This window comes from Saccopteryx bilineata, chromosome 4, assembly GCF_036850765.1.
Source record: "Saccopteryx bilineata isolate mSacBil1 chromosome 4, mSacBil1_pri_phased_curated, whole genome shotgun sequence".
In the NCBI taxonomy this organism is placed as follows: domain Eukaryota; kingdom Metazoa; phylum Chordata; class Mammalia; order Chiroptera; family Emballonuridae; genus Saccopteryx; species Saccopteryx bilineata.
This window is the reverse complement of record NC_089493.1, coordinates 75,618,682-75,642,260: the sequence shown is the minus strand read 5'-3', so window position 1 is coordinate 75,642,260 and position 23,579 is coordinate 75,618,682. Positions and strand designations below refer to the sequence as shown.

The 23,579-nt window shown below is 39.6% G+C and overlaps 1 protein-coding gene across 1 annotated transcript in view; it reads right to left on the bottom strand.

Moving 5' to 3' along the window:
• SLC30A4 (solute carrier family 30 member 4) overlaps positions 1-21,892 on the bottom strand; it is a 32,920-nt gene extending 11,028 nt beyond the window's left edge. Inside the window, exons 1-2 of the mRNA XM_066276538.1 lie at positions 21,499-21,892; positions 10,378-10,524 (exon numbers count right to left, since the gene is read on the bottom strand). Of these exons, the coding sequence (XP_066132635.1) occupies positions 10,378-10,524; positions 21,499-21,889 (538 nt within the window). The 5' untranslated portion in view covers positions 21,890-21,892. The remainder of the gene's footprint in view (positions 1-10,377; positions 10,525-21,498) is intronic.
• Between the last annotated feature and the right edge of the window lie 1,687 nt (positions 21,893-23,579).

Sequence of the window (23,579 nt, the reverse complement as noted above, 5' to 3'; positions counted from 1 at the left end):
ATAACTTTTGTTAAAGTATATTATAATATTCTATATATTATAATTGTTCTACTTTACTATTTATTGTTGTTAATCACTTACTGTGCCTGGTTTATATATTAAACTCTATCATAGGTATGTGTGTATAGGTTCTATACTACCCACAGTTTTAGGCACCCACTAGGGGTCTTGGAATATATCCTTTGTATGGATAAGGGGGAACTACTGTATTTATTAAATACCTCCAAACAAAAAGTAAATAGGTTAAATGAGAAGAATTAAGCCAAATACAGACAGAAAACACATGAATTTCTTAAGTTATAAATGCGGATGGTAAAACACACATATAAAAATATAAAGAAAGCAGCAATAATTTAAAAAGTTTAAATTGTAAAATCTCATGTTCTAGTGGTAGCCTCATTTTATCACAAAAAAGAACTTAATTCTCTTTAAAACTGGTATTTAAAAAAATACCCATCCTTCTCAAACTCTTCCAAAGAAAGAAAATATCAGTGTTGAACTAGCAATTAGGCCATCACATTCCTCCCCCCCTCTTTTCCAAGTGAGAGGAGGGGAGAGAGACAGACTCCCATATTTGTTCCAACCAGAATCCACTTGGCAACCCCTGTTGGGGCTGATGCTCTGCCCATCTGAGGCCATGCTGGCAACCAAGCTATTTATAGTGTCCAAGGTGGAGGCTCCATGAAGCCATCATCAGGGCCTGGGGCCAATGTGCTCCAATTGAGCCATGGCTGCAGGAGAAGAAGAGAGAGAGAGAGAGAGACAGAGAGTGAAGGGGGGAGAATGGAGGAGAAGCAGATGGTCACTTCTCCTGTGTGCCCTGACTGGGAATCAAACTGGGACATCCATACATTGGGCCGACGTTCTACCAGTAAGCCAACCAACAAGGGCATGCCATCACAGTTTTTAAGGTGCCTTAATCAAATTTTTAAAAATGAAATTATAAAGCAATACATTTTACATTTCTCTTCAGAGCGATACAAGTTAATGACATAGAAATGTGACTGGTTATGAAAATCTATAATCAATAATTAAAAATACTTTCAAAGCCCATTATTAGGTTGACTATAATTTCCAGTTTCCTCAGGATAGTCCCAATTTATGCTTTTGTCCTGGAAAAATTGTTAGAAGTGCCCCATTTCACTCTCAAAAGTGTCTTGGTTTGGATGATAAGTTATCTAGTTACCCTACTAGGTCTGCCAGGCAAAATACTAGACATACAGTTAAATATGCATTTCAGACTAAAAACAAGTATTATTTTAGTATGACTATATCCCATGCAATGTTTCAAACATACTGGGCATCATATAATAATTTCAGACAAATGGGTACGTGTAGCATGCATGTGCTAAATCTGGTAAGCTCACATCCCAGTAATAATTTACCTAAACACTTAAAATTACCTTTCTGTGAACTCTCAGATATGGTCAAACCACCTTCAAAATAAAGTAAAATGAAAGTCAAACTAAAGCAAAAACAGAGTTCTTTGCCAAGGGATTCCCACCCTCACAAGGCCCAATAGGAGCTGAAGATGCAGTTTTCCATAACCTAGTTTTCACCCAAGAGAGAGTAGCATAAAAGGGATCCCAGTGTCTGCCCGTAGTTAAGGGTAATGGAACTCAGCCGATTCCTAGAAATTCCCAAATGACATATTAAGATACTGCTATCAATGATATCCCTTTTCCAGTAATTAATAAGGACTGTGCCTCATTATCTACAGTAGTTCTCGGTGAAAAGCAAAGACATTCATCTGTTATTTTTTATTCTAATTATCTGTAAAAATGTCTTCTAGCCAGAAAACTGATAAATGCAAAAGGAAAAAAATAAATTTTAAGTAAATTTTTAGAGCTGAGATTTATAATTGAGAAGTATAAGGAACTATATAGCTAAAAATCCTAATAGTAGTAATATGACCATGTATTCTGATAAAATGGAAAAAAAAGCTCTTTCATTGTGAATAAATGAAACTTTGGTGAAATATAAATAGGGCTAATTAGTGTTAAATTTTTTTCTCTAGTACTTTTAACATGATGGAATGCAGATAAACATAGGCAAAATGTTTTATTCCCCACAACGTTTAACAGAGAGGGAAGCTTTCAATCAACAATGAAATTATGACTTGCTCCAACCTTCTCATTCTGGCTCAGGGTTTGGTCTCTGGTCACATAACGTACAATAAAGTTTTTCAAGACTAAAGGAGTACATAATATATACAGATTTTTCATGTTCTAAAGTAGACCCAGGAACTTTCACAATGAAAACCCTAGATTTCTGTGAAAGTTACTATTCCTTTAGCTTTAGGTAAACTTGACTAAATGGAAATTTAGCAAAACTGAAAAACTCCTGAAAGAGATTTTAATGGAAACTCTAGGAAACTCTAGCATATTTTGCTACTTTACGCACACATAATGAAATCGCTCCACCTGGCTAAATTGCAGCATTGGAGTAAAGAAGTAAGATAAATGAATATGTGCTCTTTGTTATAACATCACTTGGGTCTTTTTGTTCAGCTGAAATATAAGCAAATGTTTATGGTCAATGATCTAATAATAAAGACCAAAATACACTGATTTAAACAGTTTTGCTTTGAATGGCCAATAAGTGGTAAGAGAAAAAATTAAATGGGAGAAAAAACAGATGATTATCAAGTTTTGTTAGTACCATAAAAACATAAAAATGTTTATTGTACATTTTAACACATCAATAAATTGCCAAAACTAGAGGTTTTCAAGGTTCACATGAAAAATATTGAGTTGTTCTCTGTCTTCCTTTGTTATTCTCCATCATAGTACCTTATTCTTTCTCTTTGTAGCATTTAATACAGTTTATGATTATGTGGTGTTTGTGTACATAGTTACTGCCTGTCTCCCCACACTATACTATTGTTCGTTCACTTAGCAGGTAACTTTTGAGTGCCTATTCAGTGAATGAGTAACAATCTGCTCCAACTATGTAAAACCACACTCAATTCAAGCACAATTTGCTTTTTTGTGCCTACATGTACTGGCCCTACCAGAACTGCTAATTTTGCTAATGCTCTGATGCTGATAATGACATTTCCCTTAAATTACATAACACTTGTCTTTCTATTGCCTCAAAGAACTATATACAGCACATATCTAAAGACGGACTTCAGAGGTCTATAAAAATCAATAGGGAAGGAAAGTAGAGTTATATTGTCTCCTTCACTTTCTTTTATATTATTTCTCTTTTCTACCTCCTCCTAATAGAAAATAGGAAGGAAACAGATGAAAAATCAGTGAGCTGTGTTGGATTTGCCTAGGACTTCCAAACTAATATTTGTATTTCAACTCAGGCACAAGATCAAGATGTCACATAGGATTTTCAGTGGTTTACTCTTGTGACCAGAATGTCAAATTAAACAGCAAAGTCTGTCTTTGGATCCTCTCACCTTCTATTCTAAATAATCTCCTATTTTCTTGCCTTTTTACCACTCACTCTTATCCATATACCTAAGGTGACCCCACTACTCCGAGGTGACTTTTGGCTATCCAACATTGACTCTCACTTATGTCTTTTTGCCTCAATAAAAACTCTGAATTCCAGGAAGTACCTATTCTTTTTCTATAGCTGTTCATGTGATAGGAATTAACTCTCACTAAGATGTGAATAATAAGTGGGCATAACTTGTACCAGGGGTGGAAGGAAGTTGTTAAAATGAATCACTAACTGGAGAAAAGAGGTTAAAGAGGTTGTTTTGTCTTTGTGCATAGGGGAAGAAATTCTTTAGCTGAATACTTTCTGCTCCTTTAGCATCAGCAAATAAGACAACAAACTATGTAGAATTAGCATTATAATCTCATATCTACCCCAGAACAATGATAATCTAGCCCAGGGGTCTCAAACATGCGGCCCGCCGAACAATTTTGTGCGGCCTGCAGACTAATCCACGAAGTTCAAAATATTTTGGATAAAATTAAGTAAGCCTAGGGGCCTACTTGTATTTTTCATTTCTCTAGCATCCTAGTTAGATATTAGCTTAGTTAACAGCAGTTGTGATGCGAACTACAGTTTCTGGTCGTTTTGTGACACTGAAAAGTGTTGCGTAACAGTTGCCTTTTGTAGACCTAGTGCGGCCCGCCAAACGGCTGTGATCTTGCTCTGCGGCCCACATGCTGAGTTGAGTTTGAGACCCCTGATCTAGCCAGATCAGCCAAGGCCTTTGCTCACCAGAACTATACACTGCTACAAAGAGCGGCTGCACTGCCACTTGGCCATTAACTGAGGCTGAGGATTTGCATCACCAAAGTGTATATCTTGCTTTTTATTTCAAACGCAGACAGCTCTGCTTGCTACAGTCCTTTCACATGATCACTATCTTTACCTAACCCATGCAGCGTCTTTTAGCCCAAAAACTTAAAAGAAAAACTACACAAAGTCAATTATGCTCATAATCCATGAAGATGGGGATGAGACTGTTCTCTTTAGAACAGCAAGTTCCCTTAGTCTGGGAGATAGTGTTATTCCTCCTAAGGATTTGTGGAGTTTCTTCCCCAGTGTGGTTTAATTTAATTCTAAGTTTTATTAACTTCCAGAATAAGAAGGCATAACCACAGGCAAATAAATCCAGCATTTAAAAGTAACTCACACATAATTTCTACTCTGCTCTCCCTCTTCCCACAAGAGAGTTGCCACTGTAGCTCACTGAAAGGAATAGAGAAAAAGAAAAACCTGAATATCTTGTACACTATCAGTGAGTTTACATGATTAAAAGGGAAGTACCAATAAAATGAAAGTGATTCCTGGACACTCCCTTGGACTTAGCCTTCAAATCTAAAACTAACTTTTTCTCACCTCAACTGAATAGTTTTTGCTAAAATAAATTTTGTTGTATCACCAAAAATGTCACCAAAGACCTGAGTCAAGAAGCACATCTTTTAAAATTGTTATTTAATCATCAAGTTTAATCATCTTACTTTCCCCCTACTACCTAGCTGAGATGATTATGCCGAGAGAAAAAGAATTCTGATTACTGGGAACGTAGGCAATTTAGGAACATGGGTCATTTGAGAGATACAAAAAGTCTGGGTAAGATGATATATATTGGCAGGTAGAAGAGGGAAGAAAAAGACAACTGAAACTAACATTATTAGAAATTTATTCTGTGCCAGGTACCATGCTAGTTAGGTACTTAGACCTTACCACCTTACCTTATGTATTTTTTACAATTCTGCAATACAGGTATTATCATCCTTATTTTACAGAAGAAACTCATACTTAGAAAAGTTAAATCATCCTCTAAAAGGTCATATAGCTAGTAAAATTGCAAAAGAAGTGGTAAGTACCCAAACAAATAGGACCAGCCCCTGACTAAGATAAGGGAGAAGAAACTCCTTCCTGACTAATTTCTTAGTCAAATAGACCTATAAGTCAGGCTGTATCACCCAGCTGACTGGATCAAATACATCTGTATAGCCTAGTTTGTGAATATGACCACGGTTTCAGAATTATGGATGTTTTTAAATCCCAAATATTTTAGTTCCAAAATTTCAAAAATACCCCTACTTCCAGTTTGGAAATTTGTTCAATTTACCTCAAACACAAATGATTTGAGGACCATGAGCTATACTTAATTATCTGTTTCACAATTTTCATAACATTGCTTACTCAGCCTGAATATGCAACATCAATTAACAGTCTCATATACAGCACCTACTAGTACCAGACATATACAGTTTAATACTATCTGTTCCTGTCCCTACTTAACTCATGGTCCAGAAGGAGCACACAGTTGCATAAAAATAGCTATAAAATGTGATAAATGCTATGAGGCATGTATAAAGTGTTATGAGAAAAAAAAGGAATTAAATTTAGAAAACAATACTACTAATACCTATCATTCACAGATACACACCTCCAGGTCTAACTGGGTATACAGTATGTTGCCTTTTGCCTAAGAAAGGGTGAGAGAGAGCAGGATATGAACATATATAGTATGTATTTGCTTATACTTTGAAAAAGAAATGCTATAAAGAGAGGCTAGAAACTAATTTAAATGGTTACTAAAAAGCAGAGTGGGAGGCAAGTTTGGAGGAGACAGAATGAAAGACTTCTCTACAAATCTTTTCTTTTAAGAATGTTTTACTTTTGCAACATGTTTTACATATTTACAAAATAAATACAACAAAGAAAGAAACCAACCATCTTACCCTATATACTAGCAAAACAAATTCAACAATAGTAATAAACCAGAAGTTTCCTAGGGGGATTCCTGCCATATTCTTCAGGACCTGAATCCTAAGTCTTGGTATTGGAGGTTACAAGAGGCATAGTATTTAAATATGTCCAATGTAAACACATCTTCTCCACTGAACTTTGAGATTATTCATGAAGCAGGAGTTTTCTGTAGAACACAGGGACAGCTACTGCCTTGGTTTATTGCTTTAATTTTATATATCTTTGTCTTTTTTCATCCTCCCCAAGTCACAATAAGTTTTTCTTCCATTACTTCCATCATTACTTCAAAGAACTGAGTAAGTGAAGTAAGTTCTATTTCTGGATATAGCCTTATAAAATTCTGGAATACTAAGAAGATCCCAAAAGGCTGTTCTAGTGTGAAGGCCCGAGTCCCTCCTTAGCTCTGAAAAATACTCATCTATCTGTATCTTAACAATTTTTTCCCTTTTATTTTTTAAAATGACTTAAAAATTTAGATAAAATTCACCTAACATAAAATTCACCACTTAAACAATTTTAAAGTGTACAACTCAGTGGCTTTTAGAAAAGCATAAGGCTGTGCAGCAATCACCACTAATTCCAGAACACGCACATGACCCAAAAGGAAATTCTATACCCACTAAGAAGTCACTCCCTTTTCTTTTCTAAGTTCTATTTTTGGAGATTCTTTTTTTTTTTTTTTGTATTTTTCTGAAGCTGGAAACGGGGAGAGACAGTCAGACAGACTCCCGCATGCGCCCGACTGGGATCCACCCGGCACACCCACCAGGGGCGACGCTCTGCCCACCAGGGGGCGATGCTCTGCCACGACCAGAGCCACTCTAGCGCCTAGGGCAGAGGCCAAGGAGCCATCCCCAGCGCCCGGGCCATCTTTGCTCCAATGGAGCCTTGGCTGCGGGAGGGGAAGAGAGAGACAGAGAGGAAGGAGAGGGGGAGGGGTGGAGAAGCAGATGGGCGCTTCTCCTATGTGCCCTGGCCGGGAATCGAACCCGGGTCCCCCGCATGCCAGGCCGTCGCTCTACCGCTGAGCCAACCGGCCAGGGCTATTTTTGGAGATTCTTAATAGTACAACTTTGAACCTCCTAGATTTTTTTTTTTAATAGTTTTAAACTTTTTCATCCTATTTTTCTTTTCTATATTCCAGGAGACTTTCTTGATTACATTTTCTAGTCCTGTTGAAAAAAAGCTTAATTTCAGCTTCAAAAGCTTTTTCTTATGTTTCTTTTTCAAAATATTTTACTGTTATATTATTCTGAGTATATTAATAAGGTAATTTAAAATATTTTCTCCTGTTCTTTAAACTACGTCTCTTTTTTCTTGGACTAAGTTTTCTATTAGCTTTGTTCATTTTCTTTCATGCTGCTGGCTTTTCTCCTTTGCTGAAAAACCCTTGTTGTCCACTCACGCCAAGTGCAGAAGAACCAAGGAGCTATCCTTTGTCAAAAGGAAATGCCAGGAGGATAAGCCATCAACTAATTAAAAGTTACTATTTTAGTAGCAGGGTGTAGGGTAGAGCAGACTAGGACAAGTGTATGACTTTCGGGTGAGCAGGTGGGGAACCAAGCTAGAAGACTGCAGAACCCTGATTCTAGTATGAAAAAGACCTCTTTTGGAGAATCAACATTCACACTAGAAGTCTCAGCTTTCCCCAAACATTTTGTTCAACTTCTTTCTAGAAGAACTATTTTATAGGTGGGAAATGCAGGTTGCTTGAGTGGAGGTGGGGATGGGAAGGAAGGTAGGAGTATGGTGAATTAGAGGGAGCAGTTTCCTATTTATGGTCATTCAATTAATTTTCCTTGTTTTCAGCCCAGTTCTCACTTCTGATTATCTCTGTCCTGAGCCTTTGTTGGACAGCTGTTGGGCTGATCCAGTTCCTAGCTCAGTGTACTTCAGGCTGCAGCTTCTTGGTTTGTTTTTTCCTTCAACCCACTCCTATCTACTTTGTAACCGGCAGAGAGTTCTGGAAATTTCTTGTTTATTGGTGACCCAACCATTTGCTTCTCTTGGTTGTTTTGGTAATTTTCTTTCAAAGGACTGTCAGGAGTCAAATGCTGACATCTAGTCCATCTTGAACTTAAAACTTTTAAGGAAAGGGAAAGATCTGCCTTTGTAGAAATTTTCAGAGACACAAGAGGATCAGTCGGTTCTATTTTCTCTCATCTTTTCATAGTGCTTATCATCTCTGAAGAAACAAAGTGACTAGATAAATACTGTGTATTTCTTTGACATTTGATAGAATTTTCATGGTTATTGTTTTTAACTTATTACATGTAGGGCTTTCTGCTGCTGCATGTTTCTGGGCTAGAGTGCCACCGTCTTCAATGGAGTTCCAAGGGTCCTATAGCCTAAAAGAGGTAAAGAACTACAGAGCTAAATGAAACGTAGTCTGTCAAATAGTGCTAAAGGTAACAATCCCTCATTCTATGATGGAATCTTTAGATCTTAAACTGCAGGGGTTTAAATCACAAAAAATTAAAGTTTGAAAATAATTTTAAAGTTGCTTAAAAAACCAAAGTCAATTAACAAATGAACGTATAGTGTTTTGGAACACATCCAAATGCATTATGCAGTGGCTTAAAAAGTAACAGAAAAACCTCACTCAGGGTTTTTGCTCTTTTGTACAGCAGTTCAGAGTGCTGAGGGGTGGAGATGCCAGATAATTTCCCAACCTCATGGTTTGGATAGCTCCTTGGTGGTTATTCAGCTACAATGTCAAGTTATATACTGGAAGACCCAGTGATTAAATTTTAGGTATACAACATAATCAACAGTTCAAATGCTACAGAAATGTTTACTTGAAACCTATGTAGTCTTATTGATCAATGTTACCCTGTTAAATTTAATTTTCTAAATAAAAATTTAAAAAAACTTAGAAGATATAGATGCTGAGTTAATATTAGGCTAAAAAGTAACAAAGAAGGGGAAGAACTGATTGATATATTAGCTAAGACTGCCTATGTCTCCACAAAATAAAATGACAATATGTTAATTCTGGTCTTTTATGACAGGTTGTTCTGAAGCTACCTAAATGTCACCTTTTTGGTTCTATGCATGGCATGTGGTCATATGGCACTTCATATAATAGTTCAGGCAATTATTTAATATATATATATTTTTAAATAAGCAAAAAAAATTTTATAGGTATTAAAAATAAGCAGGAAGCACAGGTGTCTAATTATATATTATTTTAACCTCTTTTAATTAAATATTAATATTTGTTAAAAATAGGAAAATAAAATGTGTGCATCGTTAAAAAGAAAAAATCAATGAGATTGTAAAAACATGAAAAAGAAGACTTTATTCAAAGAGGGAAGCTATTGAAACCACTCTAGATAGGTATAGGGACCAATGCAATGGAATTTTGCAGTGGTGGAGAGAATTTGGGCTCAACTCTGAATACTACATGGGCAGGTGGGAATTTATAGCCAAGAAGTAAGGTGAGAGTATGTGGATGGAAAATTTCTAGAGGAAACATTAGGAGTAAGGGGAATTCTGCTTAAGCTGATCTAACGACTCTTGCTGAAGATAGGCCATCACCTGAGGGATAACCCATCAGATAATGACAGTGGGAGTTTCTGTAAGTTGGCTTGGCAACATTCTTGCTAAAACTAGATTTTACAAGGAAATGCACAGATGAGTCTGGGAGAAGGCTGAGAACTGACTTTATAAAGTTTGACCAAACAAAAAAATTTTGTCAGCATTTACAGAATTATGTTGATACAATGGCCTCAATGAAGATTAGCCACACAGTACATGTATGTATTATAGTAATGCTTAAAATCTGGGCTACAGGAGCCTTGGTTGGAATAACCTGAAGTAAAATAAAAAACCTAACACTCATTAATTAATTAAACCCATGTGGTTTTGCTTGGTTCAGTAAACTGAAGATCAACTTTTTTTCTGAAAACATCTTCAGGATACAGGGAACACATTTAATAATTAATGATTACCATATAATTTTATGTGTAAACTGCTTAGCTGACTGGGCTGAACATACACAGGAAGATATGTATCTAAATAAATCCTGTTCACCTATTTTCATTTGCTTTGTTCATCTATTTCAACAGGCTTATCACCAGAAAAATTTCAGTTAATCAAAGGTTATAGATCATTGTTGTTTTACCATAAAGTTTTATAAACTAAAACAAACAAATAAAAAACGTTTCAATTACCTACCTAAGCGATGAAATCCAAAGGTGAATCTTTTGGTTGGTGATTTTGAAGACAGCCACAAAGCAAGCAGGGTCAGTATGATAGCACTTAGGTCAGTTAACATATGAAGCGCATCTGTCATGATTGCTAGGCTGTTTGCAATGTATCCACCTTAGAGTAAGAATGAGAGGGAAGAAGGAATAAATTAACTAAAATAACGAATGTAAGTAATGAAGCCAAAAATACATAACATTTTACAAAACATGAATTTCTAACTCAATCTTTATCCTATTACAATGAAATCAAGGTACCTCAGATTTTATGCAAAACATTAAATATGCATATATTTTTCTGGTGAAAATGTCCATGTCTATGAATAGATTCTCTGAAGAGTCAAAAACCTTAAAAAAGTTAAGAACCACTAAAATGGGGGCCAACACATAAAGAGAAATTTTGTGTTTTATCCAGGTTTTACTCAACCAATTAATTCTACTATTTGACAGTAAAATTAATAACCACAATATCTAAATATTACAATAATGCTGAAGAAAAGGTAGGTATTCATTTATTTGGGAGGGTTTGAACATAAAATTAAACTGAAGAAACTCATAAAATGTACATTAGTTCAAAACAAAAGATAAAAAATAACTGATTCATTTGAATATACACAGCAATGTCTCCTGATAGAGGAACAAAGGTGGTATTTAGAATACACAATTTTAAATTTTATAATGATTTTCCAGACATTTTTAAATATACTACACGCTGCTCCGTTTTGGTCAACTATTTTTCCTGGCACCATTCATTGAATAAGCTTTTATAATATAACACAGAGCATTCAAATTTTTTTGTGTATCAGAATCACTTGGAACTTTTGTTAAACTGAAGATTACTTGACCCCACTCTCAGAATCTCTAATTAACACATTGTTGACCGGCAATTTTATGCAGAAGTTATCTCATGTCATTGGCTATTTTTTTGTAATGGAGTGTGAAAGTGAAACAATCTAAATAAACTTCAGTATACTTTATTTATACATAATGAATTTAAATAAAACTTTGTACATATCTGCTATATATTATAGTTTATACATATTATATATTTTAGTATTTTTTTGGTGTGGTATACTGTATAGCAAGCACCTACATGTAATGGTACACAACATGTTTTGCAAATATATCTGGTTTCGCTGCGCTTTCCTTTTGAAACACACACTTTACACATTTTAGTGGGATTTCTTTTTATACCAGTGACCACGGACCTGATGCTCGTGGATCACTAAGGTCGGCAGTTACACCTGAAATATTTGAATAATCCTCCAAAGTTGGTGTAATATCATTTTCAATCCACTCTTCTTCAAAATCACTTTCACTATCAGATCTTATTAACATTTCTTTTTTGTCGTTTTGGTGGTCTAACATCCGACTCATTATTGTCTTCCAATAAACTATCAATTTCCACATCACTACAATATATTTTAAAATCACTTAGACAATCAGATAAAGTGTCTGCATGTAATTCATTGAAAAGTTCTTCACCTTCACAAACCATCATGGTTGAAACTATTGTAATACTATAATTGCGATGAAAAGTAACCTTTTTTTAATAATACACTGAACACGATTGAACATGATGATAAAAGATTTTACAATATCCTTGATATGTATGTTCTGCGAATCCCAAGTTTAGATGGCTTGACTCTTATTGTTTTTGTTTATCGTACCTTCGATTTTGTGGTCTCATTCCTAGAGGAGTGAGAAGAAAAGGAGTCTGCATGAGAATATAGAATGGTGTGCTGTTTTTCGAACTTTGACCCTCAGGGCGAGGAGTCACAAATACAATAATCCTACACCTGTATTACCCTGAGATTTAAAAATTGAAATAGCTAATGCAAGTGCAAACATGAGTTAACTCATGAGTGGTCAACAATGTGTTAATTAGGTCTGAATGGGGTCTGAGAATGTTACTTTTCTAACATGTTCCCAGGTGATGCTTCTGGTCTTGCAACCACATATGGAGAATCACTGTTACAACATATAGTGAACTTCACGATCAGGGTGCCATGACATGTTAGTGTGCTGAGTGGCTAATCCCCCTATTCCTAGGATGGGTATGCAGAGCACAGAGCAGCAGAACTGGGGCTGGTGATCTTGTAGTCACGTTTACACTGGTGTGCTTTATACAGATACGCTTTTTATGTATTCCCTAATATGAAAAAGCTAGAAATCAATGAGAGAAAATACAGCCTGGTAGTTAATAACATGGGGCTTTAGACTCTCGGAGACTCTGAGCAAGTTACCTAACATTTTTGAACCTCAGTTTATTTATCTATAAAATGAGGACAATATCCTAAAGCCACATTGTTCAGTGGATCTTTCTGAGATGATGGAAATGTTCTATCTGTACTGTCCAGTACAGTAGCCACTAGTCATATGTGGCTATTGAGCATTTCAAATATGGCTAGAGCAACTGAGGAACTGAATTTATTTTATTTTATTTTAATTAACCTAAATTTACAGAGCCATATGTTGGTGGTCATCAGCGTAAACAAAACAGCAGCAGGGTAAGGACCTCTGAAAATCATCTCCATAAAAGCAGTAAGACCATGGGCAAAAATTATTTAAATCAGTTTTTTTGGGACTCTGGAAATTAACCAAAGGTTGTTACAGGTAGCATTTATTCAAAGGAAACACTACCTGAATCTTGGTAAGAGCAGTGAGCTCTGTGGCATTCTAACTTGCCTTATACCCATCTCTCCCTCTCCAGCTTTTCAGTAACCTTGAAAACAAACAAGCAGCAATCACAGTGAAAACCACAGTATGGCAGCCTCTGCAAGGCATAGAATGGGCCTGGAGCTCCATAAAAGTCCCATTTCCAGAGAACTGTCTTAATTTGACCTGTCTGTTGGTGTCCTAGAAGACCATACTTGCAGGCTGTTTTTATTCGACTTGACTTGGAGCTCTGCCCTGTGCAAAAACAATAGGAGGCAATAGATAACAATGCGTTCCTCGTGTTCTGAAATTTTACAATGATGTATCCAATTTGCCCGGCTTTTGTTGACTCTTTAAATTTGGGGATATTTCTTAAAACTAAGATAATATCCTCTTGTCCTCCTTGTCCACAGGGAATATATTCCAAGACCCCAGTGGATACTGGAAACTGGGTAGTACTGTACCTTATATATACTATGTCCTATGATAGAGTTTATAACTTCTCTATAGCATATCTGAATTGCTAGCATTACAACTCTTGCATTTTGGGGCCACTATTAAGTCAAGGAAGGGATGTTTGAATACAAGTACTGTGATATCACAACAATCAAGAAGGCTACTATGTGACTATCAGGATGGGTATGCAACGGGCATACACTGGACAAAGGGATGATTCACGTCTTGGGCAGGATGGAGCAGGACAGTGCAAGATTTCATCATGCTACTCAGAAGATCACATAATTGGAAACTTATGAACTGTTTATTTCTGAAAGTTTCCATTTAATATTTTTGGATTGTGGCTGACCACGGGTAACTGAAACCGTGGAAAGTGAAAATGCAGATAAGGTAGACTATTGTATGCTGTTGATGCCTTTCCTTCTGCTTTCTCTGTTCTTCAAACTACTATTACTTAGAGTTTGGACTAATATACTATTTTTTCTTGCCTTTTTCCTCCTATTATCAATTTCTACTTTTTTGCTGTACTCTATCAGAGATTACCTTGGTTCATCTTGTAACATTTCTGTGTAGTTAAAAAAATTTTTTAAGTGTTTTTGTTTAAAAGCTCTTCTTTTTTACTCTGAATCTGTTTAAAAGCAGCCTGCTCTTGTTTTATGGATACATACCTTATCTCCATGGATACTAATTATATTAGTATACTATTACTGTATTTCCTCATGTATAAGACACCTTTTCCCAAAAAATTTGGGGTCTAAAAACTGGGTGCGTCTTATACAGTGGTTGTAGATTTTTTTACTTGCATTTCTCACTTTTTCACATGGATGAGGAGTTGTATGAATTTTATGATGAATAAAACTTGAGTTCAATAACTTTATGTAATACATTTTTTTTCAAATTTCGGGCCCCCAAATTAAGGTGCGTCTTATATGTGGAAGCATCTTATACATGGGGAAATACAGTATATCTGTGTCTTAAACAGGTTTTACTTTTTTTTTTTTTTTTTTTTGCATTTTTCTGAAGCTGGAAACAGGGAGAGACAGTCAGACAGACTCCCGCATGCGCCCGACCGGGATCCACCCGGCACGCCCACCAGGGGGCGACGCTCTGCCCACCAGGGGGCGATGCTCTGCCCATCCTGGGCGTCGCCATGTTGCGACCCTCCTGGGTGTCGCCATGTTGCGACCAGAGCCACTCTAGCGCCTGGGGCAGAGGCCACAGAGCCATCCCCAGCGCCCGGGCCATCTTTGCTCCAATGGAGCCTTGGCTGCGGGAGGGGAAGAGAGAGACAGAGAGGAAGGCGCGGCGGAGGGGTGGAGAAGCAAATGGGCGCTTCTCCTATGTGCCCTGGCCGGGAATCGAACCCGGGTCCTCCGCACGCTAGGCCGACGCTCTACCGCTGAGCCAACTGGCCAGGGCCTACTTTTTTTATTTTCTTATTTTTTACAGGGACAGAGAGAGTCAGAGAAAGGGACAGATAGGGACAGACAGACAGGAACGGAGAGAGATGAGAAGCATCAATCATCAGTTTTTTGTTGCCACACCTTAATTGTTCATTGATTGCTTTCTCATATGTGCCTTGACCGTGGGCCTTCAGCAGACCGAGCACCCCTTGCTCAAGCCAGTGAGCCAGCGACTTTAGGTCCAAACTGGTGAGCTTGCTTTTTTTTTTTTTTTTTTTTTTTGTATTTTTCTGAAGCTGGAAAGGCGGAGGCAGTCAGACTCCCGCATGCGCCCGACCGGGATCCACCTGGCACGCCCACCGGGGGGCGATGCTCTGCCCATCCGAGGCGTCGCTCTGTCGCGACCAGAGCCACTCCAGTGCCTGGGGCAGAGGCCAAGGAGCCATCCCCAGTGCCCGGGCCATCTTTTGCTCCAATGGAGCCTTGGCTGCGGGAGGGGAAGAGAGAGACAGAGAGGAAGGAGAGGGGGAAGGGTGGAGAAGCAGATGGGTGCCTCTCCTGTGTGCCCTGGCCGGGAATCGAACCCGGGTCTTCCGCACGCCAGGCCAGTGCTCTACCACTGAGCCAACCGGCCAGGGCCACTTTTTCTTTTTTTGCTCAAGCCAGATGAGCCTGCGCTCAAGTTGACGACCTCGGGGTCCTAACCTGGGTCCTCTGCATCCCAGTCCAACGCTCTATCCACTGCAGCACTGCCTGGTCAGGCTTAAACAGGTTTTAACTAGATTTCCTTATTTTAACCTTACTCTTTATCCACGCTTCTAGGGATATCTGGTGCAACCAATCCTGGGCCTACTTAGGAGTCTCCAGTATAGTAGTACTGCACAGTGGTCGCTAGATCAGCAGTATCAGTACCTCAAGAACTTGTTAGAAATGCAAATTCCCAGGCTCTATCCCATACCACTTAATTAGAAATGCTGGCCCAGTAATTTGTGTTTGACTAAGTTCTCAAGGTGCTTCTCATGCATTAGGATGGTTCTCGGCTTTTCTATTGCTTGCTTAGGAGTTGGGCTTTTTTGAGTCTACTAAGTCAGTTACCTCCTTTATCAGTTTCCTTTCTAGTTTTCCCAATTTGTGTTGCTATTGTCTTCTCTCTAGTTTATTAATAAATCCCTTTATCGTAGTTTAAGAGGCCTATGGGGAGAGTACAATTAGATGTATGAGTTCATTTGCCATTTTTACCTGGAGGTCTGTTTGCATCATTTTTTAATCTTTTTCATAAAAATGCAGTTGTTAAAGTAATTAATAACTCTGTTACTAAACCCCAAAGATACTTTAGTTCTCATCTTATTTGACCTCTCACAGCTTCAACTTATTTATTGCCACTTTAAATTAGTCCCTTTTCATAAAGAAGATGTGGCACATATACACTATGGAATACTACTCAGCCATAAGAAATGATGACATCAGATCATTTACAGCAAAATGGTGGGATCTTGATAACATTATAAGGAGTGAAATAAGTAAATCAGAAAAAAACAAGAACTACATGATTCCATACATTGGTGGAACATAAAAATGAGACTAAGAGACATGGACAAGAGTGTGGTGGTTACCAGGGGTGGGGGGAGGGAGGACATGGGAGGGAGGGAGGGAGAGAGTTAGGGGGAGGGGGAGGGGCACAGAGAACTAGATAGAGGGTGGCGGAGGACAATCTGACTTTGGGCGAGGGGTACGCAACATAATTTAATGACAAAATAACCTAGACATGTTTTCTTTGAATATATGTACCCTGATTTATTAATGTCTTCCCATTACCATTAATAAAAATTTATTTAAAAAAAAAATTAGTCCCTTTTCTTGGATTCTGGGATATTTGTTTGCTTTCTGCCTGACTTCCTAAGTTGAGGTTCCTCCAGGCTTGGGCTCTCTGGGTGATCTTTTATATTCCTATGGCATTACATACTATAGCTCTACCTTGATCTCTTTCTATTTTAACATTAAAGTCATTTATTTTTTTTTAATTGGTTTTAGAGAGAGATGAAGGAAAGAAGAGAGAGGGAGGGAGAAAGTGAGCGAGACAGAAGGAAACATCAGCTTGTTGTTTCACCTATCCATGCATTCATTGGTTGATTCCTGTATGTGCCCTGACTCTGGCTCTGGCTCTTATTTGGAGAATGGATTGGAGAGTACAAGAAAGGAAACATCCACATTAGCCCAAGCCATAATCATCTCTTGTCTGGACCTCTGTAATTGTTTGTTTCCTTTCTTTTTATTATTATTATTATTATTATTATTATTTATTTATTTATTTTTTTTTTTACAGAGACAGAGAATGAGTCAGAGAGAGAGGGATATACAGGGACAGACAGACAGGAACGAAGAGTGATGAGAAGCATCAATCATTAGTTTTTCATTGCGCGTTGCAACATCTTAGTTGTTCATTGATTGCTTTCTCATATGTGCCTTGACCGGGGGCCTTCAGCAGACGGAATAACCCCTTGCTGGAGCCAGCGACCTTGGGCTCAAGCTGGTGGGATTTTGTTCAAACCAAATGAACCCGCACTCAAGCTGGTGACCTTGGGGTCTTGAACCTAGGTCCTCTGCATCCCAGTCCGACGCTCTATCTACTGCACCACCGCCTGGTCAGGCTGTTTCCTTTCTTATACTCTTCAATCCATTCTCCAAATAAGAGACAGAGCCAGAGTAATCTTTTTAAAAGGTAAATCCCATCATGTCACTCTCTGCTTAAAAATCTTCACTGGAGGCCCTGGCCGGTTGCTCAGTGGTAAAGCGTCGGCCTGGCGTGCAGAAGTCCCGGGTTCGATTCCCGGCGAGGGCAACAGGAGAAGCGCCCATCTGCTTCTCCACTCCTCCCCCTCTCCTTCCTCTCTGTCTCTCTCTTCCCCTCCTGCAGCCGAAGCTCCATTGGAGCAAAGATGGCCCGGGTGCTGGGGATGGCTCCTTGGCCTCTGCCCCAGGCGCTAGAGTGGCTCTGGTCGCGGCAGAGCGTCGCCTGGGAGGGGCAGAGCATCGCCCCCAGGTGGGCGTGCCGGGTGGATCCGGTCGGGCGCATGCAGGAGTCTGTCTGACTGTCTCTCCCCGTTTCCAGCTTCAGAAAAATACCAAAACAAACAAAAACAAAAACAAAAACAAAAACTTCACTGGCTTCCCATTGTATTCAGAATTAAAAAGTACACTCATTTAATATGGTCTATCAGGACCTGCCTGATTTGGTCCCCTTGCCTCTCCCTTTTGTTTACTACTTTCCAGTCAAACCGACCACTTTTAAAGTCCTTTTTAAGGGTTCATTTTAGAACCTTTGTAAATGCTGTTCTCTTTACTTGGAAAATTCCTCCATCCTCTTTGCTTGAATAACTCCTACTAGTCTTTTTTTTTTCTTTTTCCAGTTTAACTATACCTAGTTCATACATAAAGAATGCCTCACTGGTTACTATGTCTTACAGTGCCTTGTTTTATTTTGTCATATTACTTAAGACTATTCAAATTTTAAATTTATTTGTGTGTTTATTTGTTTAACATCTGAGTCCTACAGTAGATTAAATGCTTCAGACAGTAGAGATCATAATAGCTTTGTTCTTCATTGTATATCCAGAACACATAGCACAGTACTGGACATATAGTAAGTACTCAAGAAATACTTGCTGAATGGAAGGAAGGGTAGACCTTGTCTAAGGTCTCAGAGCAAGTTAGTGGTAAAGCTAAGATTCAAAATAATCTCTTCTTTCATATATTTAAATTACTTCATTTTAAAAACTATAAGTGACCATCTTCTTCTGCACCTCTTCCCCTCCCCTTTACTCTCACACTCTCTCTCTTCTCCTCCCGCAGCCATGGCTCAATTGGTTTGAGTGCTTTGTTCCTGGGCAGGCACTGAGGCTGGCTCTGCGGAGCCTCCGCCTTGGGCGCTAAAAATAGCTCAGCTGGGAGCATGGCCCCAGATGGGCAGAGCATCAATACCAGACCAGGGTTGCTGGATGAATCCCAGTTGGGGCGTATGCGGGAGTCTATCTCTCCTCCTCTCATTCAGAAAAGAAGGGGGGAAAAGTATAATAAAAATTACTCTATGCTTACAAAAATGCTTTATTTCTAAGTGCTTTTGACATACTTTAATAAATGCAATCTATATAACATTCAGAGCAATATTGTTAATGCCTATCCAAAAATTAGCATCTCTGTGTTGTTTAACAAAAAATTTTCATACTTTAAAATAAAGTCAGTGTTTGAAATACTTGTGGCATTCACAAAACTTTTGCCAAGTGAGAGATTTCAAAAATAGTAAGTCAGGACAATTATATCTTAATAATTTTTACTTAGAAAAAATAAACTCTAAATTAATTTTACAGGGGAAAATTGTGATTAATGTGATTTTTAATTTCAAATACTAAATACTAACTTCAAAAATCATTAAGTCTGTTATGTAAATTTGGGCAAGTCACTGAATCTTCGTCAGCTGACACCATGTCTTATCTGGCCTCTTGTCTTTTAATTTCTTCATAGCTTTAGCATTTATAATTCTCTAACACAATAAAAATTAATTCAACAAAAAATTATTGAGTGTCCACTCGGTGCCAATCCTAGGTGCTGGAAATCCAGCTTATCTTTCAGTGGAGAAAGACTGATATTGAACAAGTAAATATACAAAAAAAGATAATCTCAGATGTTGAGAGCCTTTAAAATTGAGGAGGAAATGGGAGAAGAAAGGTTTACTTTAGTCAGAAAGGGTCTCTCACAGGTACCTTCTGAGATGAGACATATATAACTAGAAACCTGCCAAGAGAAGATTTGGGAAAAAGCAATCCATATAAAGTAGTGTTTTCAAATTGGAGACCCTGCTCTATTTGTGACCCATGTAGTCAATTAAGTGGGTGGGACCACAATTGAAAAAATATTAGGACACATCACATGAAATTAAACTTTTGTTTTAGTATACAAAATAATTGAATGTCAAAATGATCTGGAAATGTTTTCTCTAAATCTATGTACTCTAGTTGACCAATGTCACCCTGTTAAAATTGTCTAAATAAAACTATTAAAAAATAATAATAATAATAAAATAATCTTAAAAAACCAAAAAACAAAAACTTTTGTTTCAGGCCCTGGCTGGTTGGCTCAGTGATAGAGTGTCGGCCTGGCATGTGGACATCCTGAGTTCAATTCCAGGCCAGGGCACACAGGAGAAGCACCCATCTGCTTCTCCACCCCTCCCCCTCTCCTTCCTCTCTGTCTCTCTCTTCCCCTCCCACAGCCAAGGCCCCATTGGAGCAAAGTTGGCCCGGGCGCTGAGGATGGCTCCATGGCCTCTGCCTCAGGTGCTAGAATTGCTCCGGTTGCAACAGAACAACGCCCCAGATGGGCAGAGAATCACCCCCTGGTGGGCGTGCCGGATGGATCCCAGGTCAGGCGCAAGCAGGAATCAGTCTGTCTGCCTCTTCCAGCTTCTCACTTCAAACAAAAAACAACAACTCCCTTTTGTTTCAGTTACACATATATTTATACATGTGTATGTGTACGTAAATACATGTATATGATGCACACCTACATGAGTCACAACGTTAATTGTATTTCTTACTAAAGTGATGTCAAAAAAAATGTGAAAGCCACTGAGATAAAAGGACCAGCCAATGTGAAGGCCTTAAGGGCAGGGAAGGACTTTGTGAGTTGTAGGGAAAGGTGGTCAGCTTGGCAGAAGTGAGCACAAGGGAGTAGTATGAATGAGTTGGTAAATGTATATACATTTAACTTCCAACTAACACCTTACATCTGGACTGCCACCTCTGTTCTTGTCATGGTTCTTCAAGGGACAACATGGGAGAATAATCTCCCAGCCTTAATGTCACTTTGTAAGCAGTCACTAAGACAAGTTAGCAGTTACACTAATGTGACTGTGAAGTTAATTTCTAAACAAAGAATGTATTTTATAGTGTGAATGCATTACTTAATTAAAAAACAAAAAATAAAACCAAGTTCATAAACCTTGGGGGAGCCATTTTCTGGTTCCTTTAAAATCTTCCTTATAATGGAAAACTTTCAGGTTAGTCAGTAGTATTTAATTTTGCAAATACTTTGTGAACCTGAGGAAATAGTAAAAAAAAGAGTATTAAGTCAAAGGCAGAGAAAAAAACAAGAGAATGGGACTGTATATGCTTATATTAATCACCTAATTCCCTCACATCTTATTTAAAATTTAACCTCTGGGCCCTCAGATTCCTTAGGTGAAAAGGAAGGTGGAACAGGTGTTCTGTAAGGTCCCTTCATAAAACCTTATAAGTAATTTTAGAATCATTCACTATTTTAAACGTTGCTGAAATTAACTTGGTGTTTTATCACAATTATTTTTTTTTAAAGAGGAAGTTACATTATTTACAATGGAGACAATAAATTTATATTGTACTTAGACTGATTTGCCCTTTGGAACTGCGTGGCCTTTTTCACATCACATGAGATCAGTATCTTGATAGATAACAAGCTCCCTGAAAAGAGAGTTTAAACCTCCCATCACGTGTAGCTAAAGCTTGACAAATGGAAATGGCAAGTGAGTTGGCAACACAACTCACCTACAAGTTCTCCAATCATGAAAAGCAAGTACAGAACGGCAGCAATGGTCAATCTGGTTTTCACCTTTCTCTGCTTCAGCAACTCTCTGCGTTTGCTGCAGCTGTCACAGGGGTCCACCTTCAAACTGAGCTGACTGTTGGTCAAGGGTAAGTCCTGGTCCAGTAAGGAATCGTCGTCGGCCTGGAGGGCCGGGTGCGCCCCGTTAACAGGCCTTTCTGGGGTTTCAGACCCATCGTCGGCCACCACAACGCGAAGTTTGTTAAACCGAGAAAGCCCCTCGTCCCCCACCTCGTCCGAGAAGTCGAAGGCGCTGGTGTCATTTAAAAACAGTGGCGCATCATCCTTCCGCAGCAGAGATTTGAGGCGCTTCCACGCGCCGGATCCGGCCATGGCAGAGACTGCGCCGCGCGGCGCGGCGGGGCTGCGGGGCTGCGGGACTCGGGGCAGGCGGCCGGCCGGCAGCTCTACTTCACTGGGTCGCCAGATCCAGATGGCACTGCCGCGCGTCCGTGCCCATCCTATGGAACACGAAACACGTTACAGATTAAAGGCGCTCCATCAGAGCCCACAAGTTCCGAAGCCCCGGGCAGCGAGGGGCGCAGGGCCAACTCGGAGGCGCCGTGGCTCCGCGAGGGTGGAGGGCGCGTCTATCTGGGGCGCCGCCGCAGGGCCGCCTCTCATCTCCCCGTCCCCGGCCGGCTCGGTGGGACCGGCTCGCACAGCTCGGCCCAGAGACACGGGGGTGCGGGGGCCGATCTCTGAAGCGCCCGCAGCTCCAGGCCGGCTCCGCGGGTCTGACAGGTTCGCGGCCGGGTGTCCGCGGCCGCCTCCTCTCCCCGCCCTGCGCGAGACCGCGCGCGTGCGCCGGAGCGGCCGCGGGCCAGGAGCGTGAGGGAGGGGTCGGCGCGAGGGCGCGCGGGCCGCAGCGCAGGGCTGGGGCGCCGCGAGGGGCGGGGCGGGGCAGGGGCGCGGGTCCTGTTCTCTGGCCCCTTGTCCGACTCTGCGAAGCTTTGGTCCCGCACGGCCCGTCTGCGTGCTCTCGTGGAGAGACAGACGAGGATGAGCTTGGGTCCGCGGGCTCAGTGGGTAGAGTTGAAGGGTGCCGCCTGAGGCTGGGAGTCCGCTCAACGGAAGGAGGGCCTCGGGGGAATCTTGGGTCGGATCTTGGCTGCGGATGTTTGGCAGAAAACCAGTGTAGCTCTTTCTTACTAAGCGGGAAACCAACTAGCTTTTCTCTACGAATTGGCCCTCTGGCAGGTTGGCAAAATTTGCTGTACAGTCAGGTCAGCTTGGAGAGGGCAAGGCTTATGGCCGCCAGAAGTTCTGTGTCCGTGTGTGTGTGTGTGTGTGTGTGTGTGTGTGTGTGTGTGTGTTTTCCCCCAGTAAATATGTGTTCTCTGTGTGCAGTTACTCCACGCTCCTTTTGCCTCCTAGTAGTCACAGTATGTACTAAACCCAAGCACAGAAAGTCTAGAAGTATCTGTTCTGGCCTTTGGTTGTGTTTAACCACAAATTAAGCAAATAAAAAACAAACAAATAAAACAGACGACAGTATGGGGATTACAAGACGGAAGGTGCGGTGGGAGGAGGTAGAAGAGGGTAAAGGGGAGATAGATTGTGATGGAAGGAGACTTGATTTGGGGAGGTGAACACAATACGATATTACAGACGATGTATTATAGAATTATACACCTGAAATCTATATAATTTTATTAACCAATGTTATCCCAATAAATTAAATAAAAAACCCAACAAGTTGAAATTCAGTAAGTTCTGAGAAGACGCTTCTAATTTAGATCTAAATTTTAATGGAATGGCAATTGCCCTGTTTCCCCTCCCCCATATCACTCACCACCATGATTCCCTGGTTGGCTTTTAGGGATTTGGGAGATCTTAAACTTATGTGCAGAATTTTGGGGGTATAGGTATTCTCAGGCTTCATCATATTTTTAAATGGGGTTAAATCTCAAATAAGATTTAAAATAGCAATAACAAAACACTGTCAGGAGAAATAATCATATACCATAGCTCAAGTCCCTACCTTCTACTTGGTGCGGAACTGTACAAACTCTTATTTGCC